This window comes from Lactuca serriola, chromosome 4, assembly GCF_051521515.1.
Source record: "Lactuca serriola cultivar US96UC23 chromosome 4, Lser_US96UC23_V15, whole genome shotgun sequence".
NCBI classification, from domain to species: Eukaryota; Viridiplantae; Streptophyta; class Magnoliopsida; order Asterales; family Asteraceae; genus Lactuca; species Lactuca serriola.
This window is the reverse complement of record NC_136411.1, coordinates 53,473,085-53,489,233: the sequence shown is the minus strand read 5'-3', so window position 1 is coordinate 53,489,233 and position 16,149 is coordinate 53,473,085. Positions and strand designations below refer to the sequence as shown.

Below are 16,149 nucleotides of genomic sequence, written 5' to 3'. Positions count from 1 at the left end.
AATTACCAACATTTGAAACAATTACCGAAATTAAATAGTTTTGTCAACTGTGATTGTGGCGGTGGTTGTGTCAGTGGTTGTTCCTGATCGTACATCGACACAACCGTAGAAGGTTTACACCCGATGTCTCTAATATGGCCTCGTCAAACACCAAATATTCTTTCAAAAGAATTTTGTGTATCCTTTGGTGTTAGACCATTGGCTTCAGAAGAAGTGAAACATCCCAAAAATCATGACCGAAAATTTCATTTTTAAATCATTAATTAAACCATAGCTATCAAATCAGTAGTCAAAAAATTTCAAAACATATTATCAGAGTTCTAAATCAAAACATCACTATTAGAGTAAACATCCTAGGCTAAAGCATTATGGTGTGTGTGATGCAGTCATCCCAAGCTCTTCCCTCCGCTACCGGAAGTACCTGAAACCAAAACTGGAACCCATAAGCACGAAGCTTATTGAGTTTCCCCAATCTACCACATACCATACACATAAGCACATATACTGGGCCCCCACCCGCTACATCAGGACTTGCCTGGCATCGGACTTGATCCGGCATCATGCCCCGCCCGACATCAGGCCTCGCTTGGCATTGAGCCCCACTCGGTATACATATATGTTTTTATTAGGCCCCGCCTGTATCTCGGCCTCGCCGGCTATACACATACAATCACATAACATGCTAGTACATAAAGAAAAACATACTCTAACTATACTCTTGTTCTAAGGCCTCGCCTAACTTGGGCCCCGCCCCTGGTCTGCTACTGATGAGTCGTGAAACCCCGTCCACACTCCTACTAATAGTGAGATATGTGCCCCCGCCCACACTCACTTCTTTCCTATCACGGGCCTCGCCCCTAATTTGCTAATATTAAGATATGGAACGCTGTCCATACTCAGTTAGAGATGAGATACGGGACCTTGCCCACACTCACCTCCTTACCAGGCATATACAAGTATCACAAAGACAACAGGTATAATCTAACATGCAAACATATAAACATTCCTCGGTCTTGACCCGGCATCGGACCTTAGTCCGGAAACATACTATCATATAAACGTTCCTCGGGTTTACCCCGCCATTGGACCTTGGCCTGAACTTATAAATACCGACACATGCAAGAATTACAAAGACCCCTAGCATACTAACATTCTTCGAGCCCCACTCGACATCGGATCGTAATCCGGAACATATATCAAAAAATGCCTAGGGCTAACTCCCAGGTCTTCCTACTAAACACAAACATAATGGGCTGGCATTGTGGCCGTAGACCCATGCACACAGTGAGGAGACTCACCTTGCACTACTGAAGTCCTGCTGATACTTCTCTGGCTGCTAACTGGCAAATTCCCGAATTGATGCTCCCTCGGCTTCCCGAGCTATTAGTAACAAAATGACACTTAGTCCCAAAATGTCCTCAAAATTCAAACTAGGTCAACCTTGGTCAAAGTCAAAGTCAACGGTCAAAGTCAACGCTACGAGTTGACTCAACTCGCCGAGTTCCATAAATCAGAATCCTGAAATCACGATCCAACTCGACGAGTTCTTCCAAAACTTGTTGAGTTCCTCCTATCAACAACATCGGGAATTTTCCATTCAACTCGTCGAGTCCTTCCTTGAACTCGTCGAGTCCTTTCTTTACAAAATTGGGACATTTCCGGGCAACTCGTCAAGTACTTCCTTGAACACGACGAGTTCCTTAGTCTTCCCAACTCAAGGAACCTTGACCAACTCACTAAGTCATCTCCTAGACTCACCAGGTTGGTCCGAAGTTAGAATAGTAAGGGTTACGAGCCAACTCGCCGAGTAGCTTGAGCGACTCGTCGAGTCCCCTTTAGTTCACACTCATTCATTCGATTCCGCTCGAGTCCAATGCTTCTAGTCCATGGATCTGGTATCCTTAGGCTAGCATAACACGTAAAGTTGCTAACTTTACGTGTGTGCATGGTGTTATGAAGCTAGAACAGCACAACTAAGCTATAAAGGAGACCTAAGACATGGAATAGGGCCATGGCTAAATAAAGGTGGCAACTTTAAGCTTCCTGAGCTCATATGTGCCCAGATCTGAAGTCATCACTCTAATATGCACTCAATTCCCGAAAATGAATTTAAAATGGACCAAAAGTTACAACATGTAAGCCTAAATGAAGATCTAAGTGATAGGAAGCCAAGGGATAAGCTTTATACCTCAAATAAGTCTGAAATGTGGCTTGAACTCTGGATCTACTGACTTCCTTCTGACACCCAAGCTTTTCCTTCCTTCTTCACGCTTCAAAACACTCAAGAACACTCAAGAATGGCTCACTATAGCATTAGGGTTCGAGATCTAGAGGTTAAACAATGGAGGCTGGAATTGGGGCTGAAATTGGAGGATTAGGATGCTTAAATAAGGTACAAAAACCCGGATTTAGGGTTTCCCAAACCTATACCAACTCGTCGAGTTGGTCCTCCCCAACTCGTCGAGTAGGTCCCCCTACCCGCGTTCAAAAGTCGTTCCTACTCGTCGAGTTATCCCCCATGGACTTGACGAGTAGACATTCAAAATGCAATTATCTTCCTGTTATTAGCCTTCTAGCTCCCGGTGTTACAAGAAGCTTGAGTTTGTTGACTGATCTCAAGGAGTATAACATTCTGTATTTTCAAAAAAAATTATAAATATCATAAAAATTAGGTTACTAAATACCCCTTGACGATACAAACACTTATATGAAATTATAAATTAACCACTTATGTATTGTTGCTCGAATGCAGAACTACTAAATACCCCTTGACGATCGGTATTTGCCTTACGAAATGCTTTAATTCGAGTGTTGTCCCATTTAACATTAAAAATTAGATTAATTATAATTTAAATAAACAGTTAAACATACTATAGCTTACTTCTTTGATACATGCATTGCTATACGAGCACGATCCCCCTCTGTTTACAACTTGTTGTTGTGCACGAACTCCTTTCTTTGACGCCGAATGCTTTAAAATTTTGGGCGTTTGAAAATGTTCGACTACTTGCGCCCAATTTTCACATGACATACCATCGGGGGGTTGGCTAATTCCCTTAGGATATCTTTAAGCCCTCCGACATACTGAAAATAAGTATGCGCTTTATTTTTTCGACCTCTATAAACTCTTTGTAAAGTCGCATCAATGCTCTGCAACAACTGAGTACGCTTGGGATCCAAGTTAACCTTACCCAAATCAAACATATTCTACAAATACAAAAAAGTTAGTTAATTAAATATCAATCACAACTAAACTTAAAATATTATCCAAGTTACCTTTAGATGCACGACTGTGGCATTCCTTAAAGCGGGGGAAACATTATCCCAACCAGATACGTTCAAAGGGATGTTCATCTACATATATCTCCTAATCTCACGGGTAAACCAATTACCACAGTTCCTGGAAAGGGAATATGTGAGCTCTATGTCGAAATCCAGATCTGCGGGCTTTCCCTTTGTTCGCTCGTATCGGCTTTGATAGTTGGATGTTTTTTGCTAGGCCTCTTCTGTTTTTAGGAAGCTCTGCTGAAAATATATAATTAAAAATATTAGTCACGATAGCTTATAATAAATGGATAAAATAGCTAATAAATATATCATAATAAGACTTACCATCCTGTTCGTGATATCCACAACTAAAGCCTACTGGAGGTGGTGGATCCCCGACTCCATCACATACATGTCCTAGGCCCAAAACATCCGTCATCACGTAGAAGAGTATCTCCCAACTAAACACTATATATAGTCTGTAAAATTACAATATGAATAAAAGATACACATATTGCATATATAAAAAATAATACACTTTCTGTTATAGCATCCTAATTTGTTTTTTTTCATCTATAACATTATAGTTTCCAAATGGTATACAAATACACAAACTACATATATAATTTTCTTTACATACAAATACACATATAAAAATAATGCTTTCCATTATAGCATCCTTTTTTTTGTCTTTTTTTCATTATAGCATTGTAGTTTCCAATTTGCTTACAATACATACATACATATACATACAAATACACATATTATATATACATACAAATACACTTTTCTTTATAGCATTACCTTTATTTTATAATTAATCTAAAATTACTAAAAGTATGTTGTTATTAATAACCTATCTAATTAAGCTAAAGTTGTAATGACCAACATTAAGTCACTAACAAAATTAAACACTTTGAAACCATATTAACAAGAAAATAAAAACATAATAAAACATCTAATACAATCATACATGTAAATACAACATTTTTTTTACATTATAGATACAAATACACATAACCATGTTTTCTACACATACTCATGACATACATAAATACACAAATTATATATACAAATACACATAAACATGTTTTCTACACATACTCATTATAGCATCATACTTTTTTTCTATTATAGCAACCTTATTTTTTTCATTTTTTTCATACATACAAATTACACATTCACAAATAATACATATACAAATAACATACACATATAAAAAAAATACTAATGTAAAAACACATACATGCATCATACACATACAAATACATTCTACTTATAAAATGAAAGATGAAAAAGAACCTATGGTAGTCTAATTTCGAAATTTTTCGGCAAGAATTCAACAATTTCGGCAACAACTCCGACAATAACCTTAAATTTAAAGCTTAAACTCACTAAATAAGCATTAAAACAGAACAGGAATCGAAAACAAGGAAGAATTTCAACCATAAATCGGTAAAAATTCTGGAATTGAAGTGTGTTCGTCTCCTCTTGGTCGCCAGTAATGGAAGTCTAGGTCGCCGGTAATGGAGGCAATGGAGGTTTGGACGGCAGCGGCAACTTTCGTGTGTGCAATCAACGATGTTGGTGGTGTAAGAAGGGGGAGACCGGTGATGGAAAGAATGAGTGAAACGGGCAGACAGAAGATGCAGGAAACAAGGAACTGGAGGGGTTATCTGCGCGAACCTTTAGCGGCGACACGTAGGTATTAGCGACGACACCCCTAGAGGAAAAAATCACCGCCATTTTTCATGCCCTTACAACCATTCGATTGAATACAGATCGAACGGACAAGGATCATTTGATGCGGACGGCGGATCGCTACTGTTTGGGTATTAGCAGCGACGGCTTTAGCGGCGACATGTAATACGTCATTTACATGTCGCCGCTAATATTCACCTTTATTGTAATACATGTGGAAAAGAAATTAATTCAAAATAACCACAAAATGATATTTAGCAAATTGAATGAGAATCTGATATTACAAAAAAAAAAAAAAAAAAAAAAAAAAAAAAAAAAAAAAAACTTCATTTACTAAAATAGATTAAACAAAACTAAACGCACATGAAAAAATCCACCTCATATATTTGATCCCTACGTCAAGCAAATCCATTAACGCAGACCCTCTTCATAAGCCATAATTTTAACCCAATCCTTATCCTAACTAACCTAATCATTGAAATCGACTTTCTCTCTCTCTCAATAAAATAGCCTTTCGGCTCATGCAAATCGTCCCACATCTAAGCTTCATGCAACATTTTTACTCTCACCAGTCACCACAAAAACTACTTTCCACACCACAGGGAACACGTCACCTTCACACTCTAATCACATGCCATATATACTATTATTTTAATCAACCAATCAATCCAAGTACGTGACTAATCTCAGAGCCTTAAATTCTAAATTGAAGAAACAAGGGCCCTGCTCTCCACTCTAGCATCGTTTTGCTGACATCTCTTACACCAAAATACGCACGCTCATCGCATTGTAACGTCCTTCTTACGTTTCATTCCTAGGTTTCCTCTCCACATAGTCAGCAGCGAAGAGCGTATATCAACATGAAGTCATTCTCTTCTTCTTTTTCTCTTGCTCTCTCCAATCAATCAATGGATGTAGTCGTGTTCGAAAAGGTGAAGACATTAACGCTCCATAATGGATTGATTTCCCAATCATGATCCTCCTGTTTATGATGAAGCTTGGGGCATTCACAAACGTCTTTGAATTTTAGGGTTTTCTTTCTAGGGTTCCTTTCTTCTTTCTTTTCTTTTCTAGGTTTCTTGTTGCATTGAGTGATGTCGACGGCAACGTCCAGTCGGAAAGCTTCTGTAACGATGTCGTCACTTGCAAAGCGGCAGGCGTCGGAGAAAGTCGTTGGCAAATCAATGGCTTTGCCGCCTCACTTGGCCAAGAAACGTCATGTTCTCGCTAACGTCACGAATCAAAGACCCACCTCTCATAACATCTCAAAAAGCCCATCTAATTTGGTAAAACATAATTTCATTCTTTCACGTTCTTTTAAACTATTATGGGATTTTCATTTTCTTCATTATATCGCAATCATGTAATTTATGTTATATTTTCATATTGCATCTAATATCTTTAATCTCCTCCATTGGTACAGACTCAAAACGAACAGCTAAATAATGATGGTACCTTCAGTTACTCGAAGATACAAATGCGTCTTTTGATCCTGATAAACCAATCATCTCTGGTTTCCTTCAATTCTTGAGAGCACTCATATTGTATGGTTATTTGATCCCAATCTCCCTTTACGTCTCCATTGAAGTAGTGAAGTTCTTTCAAGCAATGCTCATGAACAATGACCTCCAACTGTTCGATGAAATGTCTGGGAAATCAGTTGAAGCCCGAACTTCAAATTTGAATGAGGAACTTGGTAAGGTTACGATGATTTTATCTGATAAGACCTGGACTTTAACTTGTAACCAAATTGAGTTCAGGAAGTGCTCCATTGAAGGAATTTCTTATGGTGTTGATGTAAATGCAATTGTTCGTGCTGCTTCTCACAGAATGAATATTAATATCGATAGCTATCGTTTCAATCTAGTTGGTGAGGATTCCGAGCCTCGTGATAGTATTGAGATGCATGAAATTTTTCCCGATCAAGATAACGAAGTAAAGAACAATATCTTTGATGATGCAAAAACTATGAGAAATCTTGGTTCAGGTGCTAGAGAATGTGTATGAAATCATCGATAAAGATTTGATGTTGTTAGGTGCTGTAGCTGTTGATGACAAGTTACAAGATGGGGTAAAATTGTAAAAACCATTAAACATTTACTCGACACTCTTTTCTCATCTTTGAGAACATATTCATCACTTCCTAACATTGATTTCAGGTTGCAGAATGCATAGCTAAACTCGCACAAGTTGGACTCAAGATATGGCTCCTTACTGGAGACAAAAAGGAGACTGTAGTTAATATTGGGTTAGAATTCTCAAATATATGCCTTCATCAATTATCAGGTTCCAATTGGTTCTAGGGTGGTATATTTGAGAGTTTCAATTCCATTGTGGATTGGACTCCTTATAGGCACTTGGGCTTTTCGCGGGACTTTGTGTATCTAACTTACATGTCACATGATGCTTTTAGGATGGGACAGCGGTTGCTGAAAGCCTGAAAGAATAACCCTTTTTTAGGAACATTCTAACCTTTTTTTTGGATTTTTGATTAGATTCGCTTGTAGTTTGTTTAGGCATGATATGAAGCAGTTTCATCTGAGTTTGAGCAGGGACACTGAATCAAAAAATCAACTAAAGGTGAATATTTATGAACTTGAATTGAGTCGGTTTATATATTCAATCTGAGGCAGGAAAGTTACAGGTAGAAAAATGCGAGTTAGGGGTAATGATTCAATATTTTGTAGCTTTCAGGCTATGACAGATGACATATTAAACCAAATCGAGGCTTCTTATCAAGTGACAGTAAACGAAAAAACCAAGGATGATCCTTTTGCTCTTGTAGTGGATGGGAAAGCCCTTGAAATTGCTTTGGGGAATGATTGCGATATATTTGATTGAAATCCTTTCTGAATCGCTTCCCGTACCGTTTTTCTTTTCTTTTGAATTTATTGTCCCTGCTTTCATGAAAACCAATTGAGAAGAAGCTGTCAGTTGCCACAGATGAAATTGAGATTGATATTGATACCCTTAGTGATGATACTCTATTCAAATTGAGGAATCTTTTGGATGATCATTTTATGGAGAAACAAAAATACATGGTAAAAGATGAAACTTGTGAAATTAAGGTACACATTTATTCAAAAATCCCAGTTTACAAAGCAGTTTTGGGTGATTGTTTTGATTGTGTATGTTTTATTGCAGCTTCCAATGATTCAGGGTTCAGCAACTCATCTATGCAAGCATGCAAAGGTTTATTTCTTTATTTCTATGGAAGCAGAAATATGGTTGTTTTGGTGGTTGGTTGTAATATTGTTGTTAGTTTCAGCTAATGAAGGTAATGAAGAGGATGTGGACACTGGTGGAGATGAGATACCTATTTCTAACTTCCCTCCAGTAGAGATAGAGAGACATAACTGTGAGGAACAACAAAAGCAGTAGTTCAAGTAGCTCCAGTAGTGGTTCCAGATCAACATCTAATGGAGGGAAATGAAAATATACTGCCTGAATAATGAATTTATTAACTAAACTTGTCATGTGATCCGAAAATATACTTCCTGAATAGTGAATTTATTAGCTAAATTTGTCAATTTAATAAGTTTTTTGGTTGTAGGACAATGCAAACAACAATTGGTGCTTTTGGGGGCGAAGGTAATGATGATGGGAATCCACTAATGGCCCAAAATACAAGCAAAAGCAACCGGCTTGTAATTTCAAGTCTAAATTCTCCTCCATTCATTGCTATTGAGCTTTGTTGAGAGCATTTGGTATGTAAATAATTCTTTGACAAATTTCAACCATTTATGTAAAAACTAAAAAGGTGTTAGCTTTACTCACAACATCACAAACATGCACAATCAAGAAAACAAATAGGCTATTTTTCCATCTACTATCGTCTAATTTACAACGAATTCTTTTCTATTCCTTATCATCTATTTGGTACATCCACATATAGATGTCGTGACCCCACCTACAGGTATATTTATTATTTCATTTTCTTTATAAAAAGAAAAAGATAAAAGTATCGCCAACTGTCACTAAATAATCATTTTCTGTTTCCACTTATTTGAGGTTTTGTAACGTTTTTGATCCCTTTCCCAAGTAAAATCACAATATATTAGCCATTAGGGACAAAAATTGCAAAAATTAGCTATACTCAAGGACCAAAGATAATAGTGAATCTCAAATAAAAACGAAAAATGCAAGTGAACAGGTTGGGACCGAAAATGTAATTTTCTCTAATAACCTTATTAATAGTAAAGTTATAAATAACAATGCCTATGATTGTTATGAATACGATAGCTCTGTTATAAACGATTACTACATGTAAAATGTGAAAGTTAGGCCCAAACACTTATATTCCATCCTAAGAACAAAGCAGATGCAACATATATTTTTTTGTTGAGTTTTCATTCTATAATTACATTTTTGTCAGTGATTATTATTGCATGATATTAGTAATTGTCACAGTTTTTTTTAATACTATGAGTTAAACCAATATTCCAACTTTTGAAGCAAAACAAATACCTTTTTCACTTCTTGTAGTCTCGTGTTTGACACTATTCTTGTTGTATTTTCTTTTTCTTTTGGTTTTTGCTGTACTTCAAAGCACGGATAGAAATTTTGAAATATAAGTAGACCTAAAAGTCTTATTGCATTTTCGTAAATGGGGATTATGCAATGAAAAATATTTAATTGGTTTCAATTGCCTTTCTGCAAATAGTTATGGAATGTATTGCATATGTTTTTTTTTCTATACAAAGGTTGGTATGCGTGGCTTGTATCGAGGTGTAGGTTTGTTATGAATCATCGATTATGCCTTTTATCATATATTTTTGAAATGAAAAAAAAAAAATAACTATATGTTGTGTCTGATTGAATGTAATGGACCACTCTTGAAAGAATTATATTCCTTTAATTTTTAAAATATGGAGCAAAAAGACATGTTTTACATTTATATCTATATTTAAAATTTTATTTTATTATGTATATCCAAATCAGGTCAAACACTCATTGGCATTCTGCCATATGCTGGATTGAAGTTTTACATTTATGAGAAGCTGAAAAGACATGTTTTTGAAGAGCATCAGAGATCAATCATGATGCGTTTGTGTTGTGGTGCTTTGGCTGGTTTATTTGGCCAAACTTTCACATACCCTTTAGATGTTGTCAGAAGGCAGATGCAGGTACTTGTTATGTTATCACTTATTTTTTCCTTAAATGCAAGAAATAGCAACGTACTTGTAATTATTTATTTGTTACATTTTTCTTTTATTATAACATCTTACATTCTTTTCTTCCTATGATAGCATTGTACTTATGAATAATCTACCTGCTTATGGTAGTTTCATCCAAATACAAAGCAATTTTCACTGTTTTAGTTTAGTAGATTTTTGGGTTAATCTCATAAAAGACCTTATATTTTGTTTTTTTTTCGGATTAAACCTCAACTATATTTTTTTTGCCTAGAAAAGACCTTGTGTTTCTTCATTTTTTTATGAAAAAACCTCAACTTTTTTTTTGGAAAAAAAACCCTCAACCTTGTACCCGCTTTCAGATAAACTCTCAACTTTTTTAGTTATTCTTGAAAAAACCTTTTATTTTACAATTTTTTGGGGGTTAATCTCATAAAAAACCTTATATGTTGGTTTTTTTCCAGATTAAACATCAATTTTATTTATTTTTTTCATGAAAAAGACCTTGCATTTTTTCATTTTTTCCAATATGGCCCTTTTAGTCATTTTTTCTCTAAAAAAAGTTGTAAAATGTGAGTTTTTTCAGAAAAAGCTAAAAAAGTTGAGGATTTATTTGGAAACATTTAGAAGGTTGAGAGTTTTTTTTCTGAAAAAAAAGGACAAAGTTAAGGGGTTTTTTTGGAAAAAAATATGAGGTCTTTTCCATTCAAAAAATAAAGATGAGGTTTAATTTGGAAAACACACAAAATATAAGGTCTTTAATGAGATTAACCTTTTTTGGGAAAAAAATGACTAGAAGCGTCAGATCGGACAAAATGAAAGAATACAAGGTTTTTTTCAGGAAAAAAATAAATTTGAGGTTTAATCCAGAAAAAACACAAAATATAAGGTCTTTTATGAGATTAACCCTAGATTTTTCAAAGTCCATTTTTTTTTAAAATTACAATGTCATAATAGAAAGAAATGAAATTAGGATGCTATAAGAAACAAAAGAAGTGATGAATGCAAATATGCAATAAATAGCAACATACATCTCTATATATGTATTATAGCATTTTACGTTGAAAAGTCCACCCAACCACCACAATGCCAACCAAATACAAAGCAATTTTCAGTGTTATAATTGAGTAGATTTTTCAAATTACAATGTTGTAACTGCTAGATTTTACAATGCCTTAATATGAGAAAAAAATGAAAGTAGAATGTTTTAATATAAAGAAATGAAAGTGGTTGATTTTGATAATTAATTTTAGGTTGAGAATATGCAAACCTTTGGGGGTGGTAGTGGTGCTAGACATAAGGGGATCACCACTATTGTCTCTGAACAAGGATGGAGGCAATTATTTGCTGGCCTCAGCATAAATTACATCAAGGTCTTTCTACATCTTCACCTTTATTCTCTTTCAATTTACATAGGGTTAAAAGCAAGAAATATCAATATCCTTTCATAAATATAGTTGTTTATTATATCATCTTACTTTAGTTTCTTTCTATTTACCGCATTATACAAATCTTGTTTTTCTAGAGTATCACCATTTTAATTCAGTTACAATTATTTGTTAAAGCAATTAAGAAGATATATATATTTAATATAATCTTAATTGAGCTATTATTATTATTATTATTATTATTATTATTATTATTATTATTATTATTTGCAAATGAAATGTGTAGTATTTATAATGCATTGTATGTTTGCCTACTACATACAATGTATTTTTTACATTTTTGAAGGTATAATGGTTGGTTGAAAGTGTTATTCACTCATGAAAAAATGTCATTTTGCTTCGGAATTTGTTCAGAAAAAGGAAATATTGCACAACTAATATTTGGCACGATAAAATGGAAAAAGGTGGTAATATTAGTGTTTCAAAGTGTACATATGTATAGCAAGAAGTAATTTCGTTTATTCCTTTAGTTTTCCTCTTAAGTGTTCTCTGTCTTAATAAATGATTTTTTTTTCACAAAAAAAAAAAAATACTAACAGAGATGCACAATTGTTAGCAGATTGTTCCTTTGGTTTCAATTGGTTTCACAACATTTGACATGATGAAGTCATTGCTTCGTATACCTCCTCGACAAAAAAACGCAATCGATCTCTGCTGCATAAATTTACAAACACATTTTATGCAAAATGGCAGTTATTGAAAGGCAAAAATTAATATTTTAATTAGAAGCCTATACTTAAGCTTTTAAAGTTCCATTAGAAGATATATGTTGAAAGCTTTGAAAGAAAGAGAAAGAAATAGAGACTACGAGTTGATTGATTATGTGATGAAGGCTCCTTCAGGAGTTGACTCAAAGTGTAGAATGTTTGTTCTTACAATCTATGTTTAAGGATATTATTCCCACTTGTAAATTGTTTGTATGGATGAAATGACACAAAATTAGACTTCAAAATCAAAAAGGTTCTATTTTTTTAGTGTTTGGCTATGTTTGTTAATTTAGAGAGCTGATTTGGTTGGTAAAAGCTAGCTGATAAGCTAACTGGAAAAGATAAAATTACATATTAGAATGTCAAAAAAAATAATTTAATATTATAAGACATACATAAATATGTTTCATTAAATTAAAATCAACACTAAATAAGTACTATAATTGTTATGTTATCAACTTATCATGAGTATGCACCTCTCAAATTGAATAATTGTCTATTTTTTGGTTAATATGATGTTTATAAAAATAAAAACTTGACTAAACTGTAAATTTGGTTTCTGTGGTTTGTAAAAAAATGTATTGGTCTCTGTGGTTTGCAAAAAAATGTATATCCAGTCCAAAAAATTTCTAATTTGCACCGTTAATTAGTTTAAAATTAGAATTTTCTTGGATTTGGTCCTTACGAAATCTTAAATGACTTTTATATCCTTTCTATTTGTTTTATTGCACTTTTTTTATTCATTTTAATACATTTTTAATTTAAGATTAATAATAAACAATAAAATAAACCCCCCACCTCACCCCTATTATTGTTTGCTTATGGATTTGTTAGACTTGTATTTTTTTTATTTAAAAGTTTATGATTTTTTCATTTGTTTCCTATAAACTTTTTTTTTTTTTAATTATTATGTGTTCTCCCGCGTTAAACGTGGATTATAATCTAGTTCTAATGCAAAAGAAAAATATGAAATCTTCTAAATTCTAACTTATCTTTCAGACGCAACCATTTACCCCTCCATATTAAACGATCACAATTACCGAGTCCATCTTTTTTCCTTCTATATTCATGCGATAAGAATACCCCAAACTCATGTTATACGTGTTCCCCACTCAATTCAAATCCTTAGTACACGTCCCACGTTGCCATAAACAAAACACAAGCCCTCCAATCAACCTTTAAATACTCAGTCAATATTGAAATCCTTAATACACGTCCCACATTGCCATTAAACGAAACACAAGCCCTCCAATCAACACATAAACCTACGATCACATAGCGCCTCCAACAATGAACTCTTCAAGTTCAACAGTTCAGTCAACAACATTATGGAGGACTAAACATTCTGTGATCATTCCCAGGTAATAATGTCATTAGAACTTTCATTATTATTTTCTTTATGGAACATGATAATTAAGTAGTATTTCTTTATTACTTTATGCAGGTAATAATGTCATTAAAACTTTCATTATTATTTTTTTTGTAACATGATAGTTATTTCTTTATTACTTTATGCATGCAAAGTCTTAATTTATAGTTGTTTAAAGTTGATATAATTAATTTGTCATTTCTATATATTACCTAAATTAGTTATATATATATATATATATATATATATATATATATATATATATATATATATATATATATATATATATATATATATATATATATATATATTTTTAAACAGCAAATTAACCTATTCTTAAATACTACATATGTTAATTACTAGTAACAACTTAAAAAGTGATTGGAACGGTAATTCCAATGACAAAATCGAAAAGCTTATCAGTTATCACAAATCATTTTTAAATTGAAAATGTTATATATCCTTTTAAAACAATAATACCTAAACCAAGTGATCGCATCAATCCACCACCAAAATCATACACCACGATATATGGGTCTCTCAAACTCCATCGCCACATCAAATGAAATATATAGCATCAGGAAATATTCATATTCTATAATAGCCAGCTGATACTCCTCATCGCGATCCCTTTGAGCCAATAAAAAATATGTGTAAATTAATCTCTGACTAGAAATAGTCGAGCCAATAGCCTGTCTCTAACATTAGGATCAGGTTTGATCAGACCGACCATTTTGTAAATGTCACTAGCACAAGGATCATGTTCCATAAAGTCATTTATTTTAGAGTCACTTACATGAATAAATTTTAATTAATATTATTTCTTTGCAAAAGAAACCATAAATAATTCTAATAAAACATCAAATTATGATCTTTGATAAAACAACCCAACTAACAAGATGCAGGATGTGATTGCATAAGTAAAGATTTCGATTTTTGACTATTTAACTTTTGTTTTTGGTCGACTTATATACTATTATTTGCTTTTCATGAGTTTTTGTATCTTTGTTGAGGTAATATCACTAATTTCTGACCAAGTTTACAAAAATGTTCAACTATTGTAAAATTTTATTGAAATAGTACTTATATTATTGATGCTCAAAATACGGATTATAAGATTGATGTGTATCTTTTTAATTTTAATACTTAATATCGACTCTCTCATTATCTTTTTTAAGTAGACTTATTATATAAAAACATGCTATCTTTTTAATTTATAAAAAGAATAATTTTTTTTTTTTTTTAATTTTGCAATTATTACAAATATGATTTTAATTTGTTAGGACCAGATCTTGGCCTACAATGTATTTATATAACGTAATGATGAACAAACTTATGGCTCAACTATTTACAAACACCTAGAAATAAAAATAAGTATACAACTAGGTCAGCTTCTTCGAATCTAATCTTCGTGTTAGAGACAACAGACTTTGGGTTCGGCTATTTCTAATCCCCACATTAACAAATATTTTTACATGGCTCTGTCAGCCCTCCGACGAGAGTTTGTAATGATTATTAGAGTATTCAAGGTTTACCTGATCAGCTACATGTTATTTCTAGTGGCACCAAAGTTCGAGAGACACATCGAATATGGATTAGGCTCTGGAATATGAGCTGGATCCCATTCCTGTTTAATTTGCTAATCATTGGGCATAGAGATTTTGGTTAATTTAATTTGTGCAAAAAAATACTTAAAATAATCATCTCACCTTGTATGTGCTAGAATCAATCTGTTATTATTCACACCAAATTCAAGAGGAACAAGGACCGACCATTTTGTAAATATCACCGGCAAGATCATATTTCACAAAGTCATTTAATTTAGAGTCACTCACGTGGATACATTTTAACTAATTGTACTTCTTTGAAATAGAAACGATTATGATCTTTGACAAAAGACAACCTGCAGGTATGTGAAGTTTTCTTTTGTATTTGTCTTTTATAACAGCGACTATACTTGATAAAAAATAAATAAAGAAAGAAAAAAAACAAACTAGGATATGTTAGGGCTTGTTTACATAAGTAAATATTTACAATTTGAGAAATTAAATATCATGCTACAATTTTTTCCTACTTATCTTTCTACCCATGATAAATAGTAACAAGTTGATTAAAATATTATTAAAAAAAAATATGACACATGTTAAATAGTAACAAGTGCATCATTTGATATGGGTAGAAGAATGGTAAAAAGTAATTGTAGGAGGATATTTAGAATTTTGATCCAAATCCATCACACATTAACGAGAAAGACATCTTGTAAGTTACATTATATATATATATATATATATATATATATATATATATATATATATATATATATATATATATATATATATATATATATATATATATATTATATATGGTTTAATTTTGAAGCCTCTTAATGATCACTTCTCTGATATGATTGGCTTTTTTTGTGGGTTTTTTTTATAATCTTTTTTCCTTTTTTGTTCATAGTGGTTCCCACGTGTTATGTGTTCAGAAAACTCACCGCTCCACTTCTAACTCTGTGTCTACCA

General features: G+C 33.1%; 1 protein-coding gene across 14 annotated transcripts; it reads left to right on the top strand.

Annotated features, from left to right (window-relative positions):
* Positions 1-5,546: 5,546 nt before the first annotated feature.
* LOC145101584 (mitochondrial carrier protein CoAc1-like) lies at positions 5,547-12,525 on the top strand. Of its 14 annotated transcripts, XM_079038801.1 has the most exons (10): positions 5,551-6,254; positions 6,392-6,664; positions 6,798-7,039; positions 7,128-7,216; positions 7,464-7,548; positions 7,663-8,036; positions 8,113-8,160; positions 8,237-8,675; positions 9,910-10,094; positions 12,111-12,246. In XM_079038801.1, exons 3-6 carry the CDS (start codon positions 6,995-6,997, stop codon positions 7,807-7,809), a joined length of 366 nt encoding a protein of 121 aa, XP_078894927.1. In that variant the 5' UTR covers positions 5,551-6,254; positions 6,392-6,664; positions 6,798-6,994; the 3' UTR covers positions 7,810-8,036; positions 8,113-8,160; positions 8,237-8,675; positions 9,910-10,094; positions 12,111-12,246. The 14 variants fall into 14 exon arrangements, 11 of the variants coding, with proteins under 11 accessions (XP_078894930.1, XP_078894937.1, XP_078894934.1 ...); XM_079038804.1 differs by having other exon boundaries at positions 5,547-6,254; positions 6,392-7,039; positions 7,613-8,036; XM_079038811.1 differs by having other exon boundaries at positions 5,550-6,254; positions 6,392-7,039; positions 7,476-7,548; positions 7,656-8,036.
* Positions 12,526-16,149: the final 3,624 nt, after the last annotated feature.

Bases quoted from the DNA above. Each gene is read 5' to 3' on its own strand.
- LOC145101584 (XM_079038801.1), top strand. From the start codon at position 6,995: ATGTTGTTAGGTGCTGTAGCTGTTGATGACAAGTTACAAGATGGG. The intron at 7,040-7,127 runs GTAAAATTGTAA...CATTGATTTCAG, and splicing joins ATGACAAGTTACAAGATGGG to GTTGCAGAATGCATAGCTAA. The intron at 7,217-7,463 runs GTTAGAATTCTC...ATTTTTGATTAG, and splicing joins GAGACTGTAGTTAATATTGG to ATTCGCTTGTAGTTTGTTTA.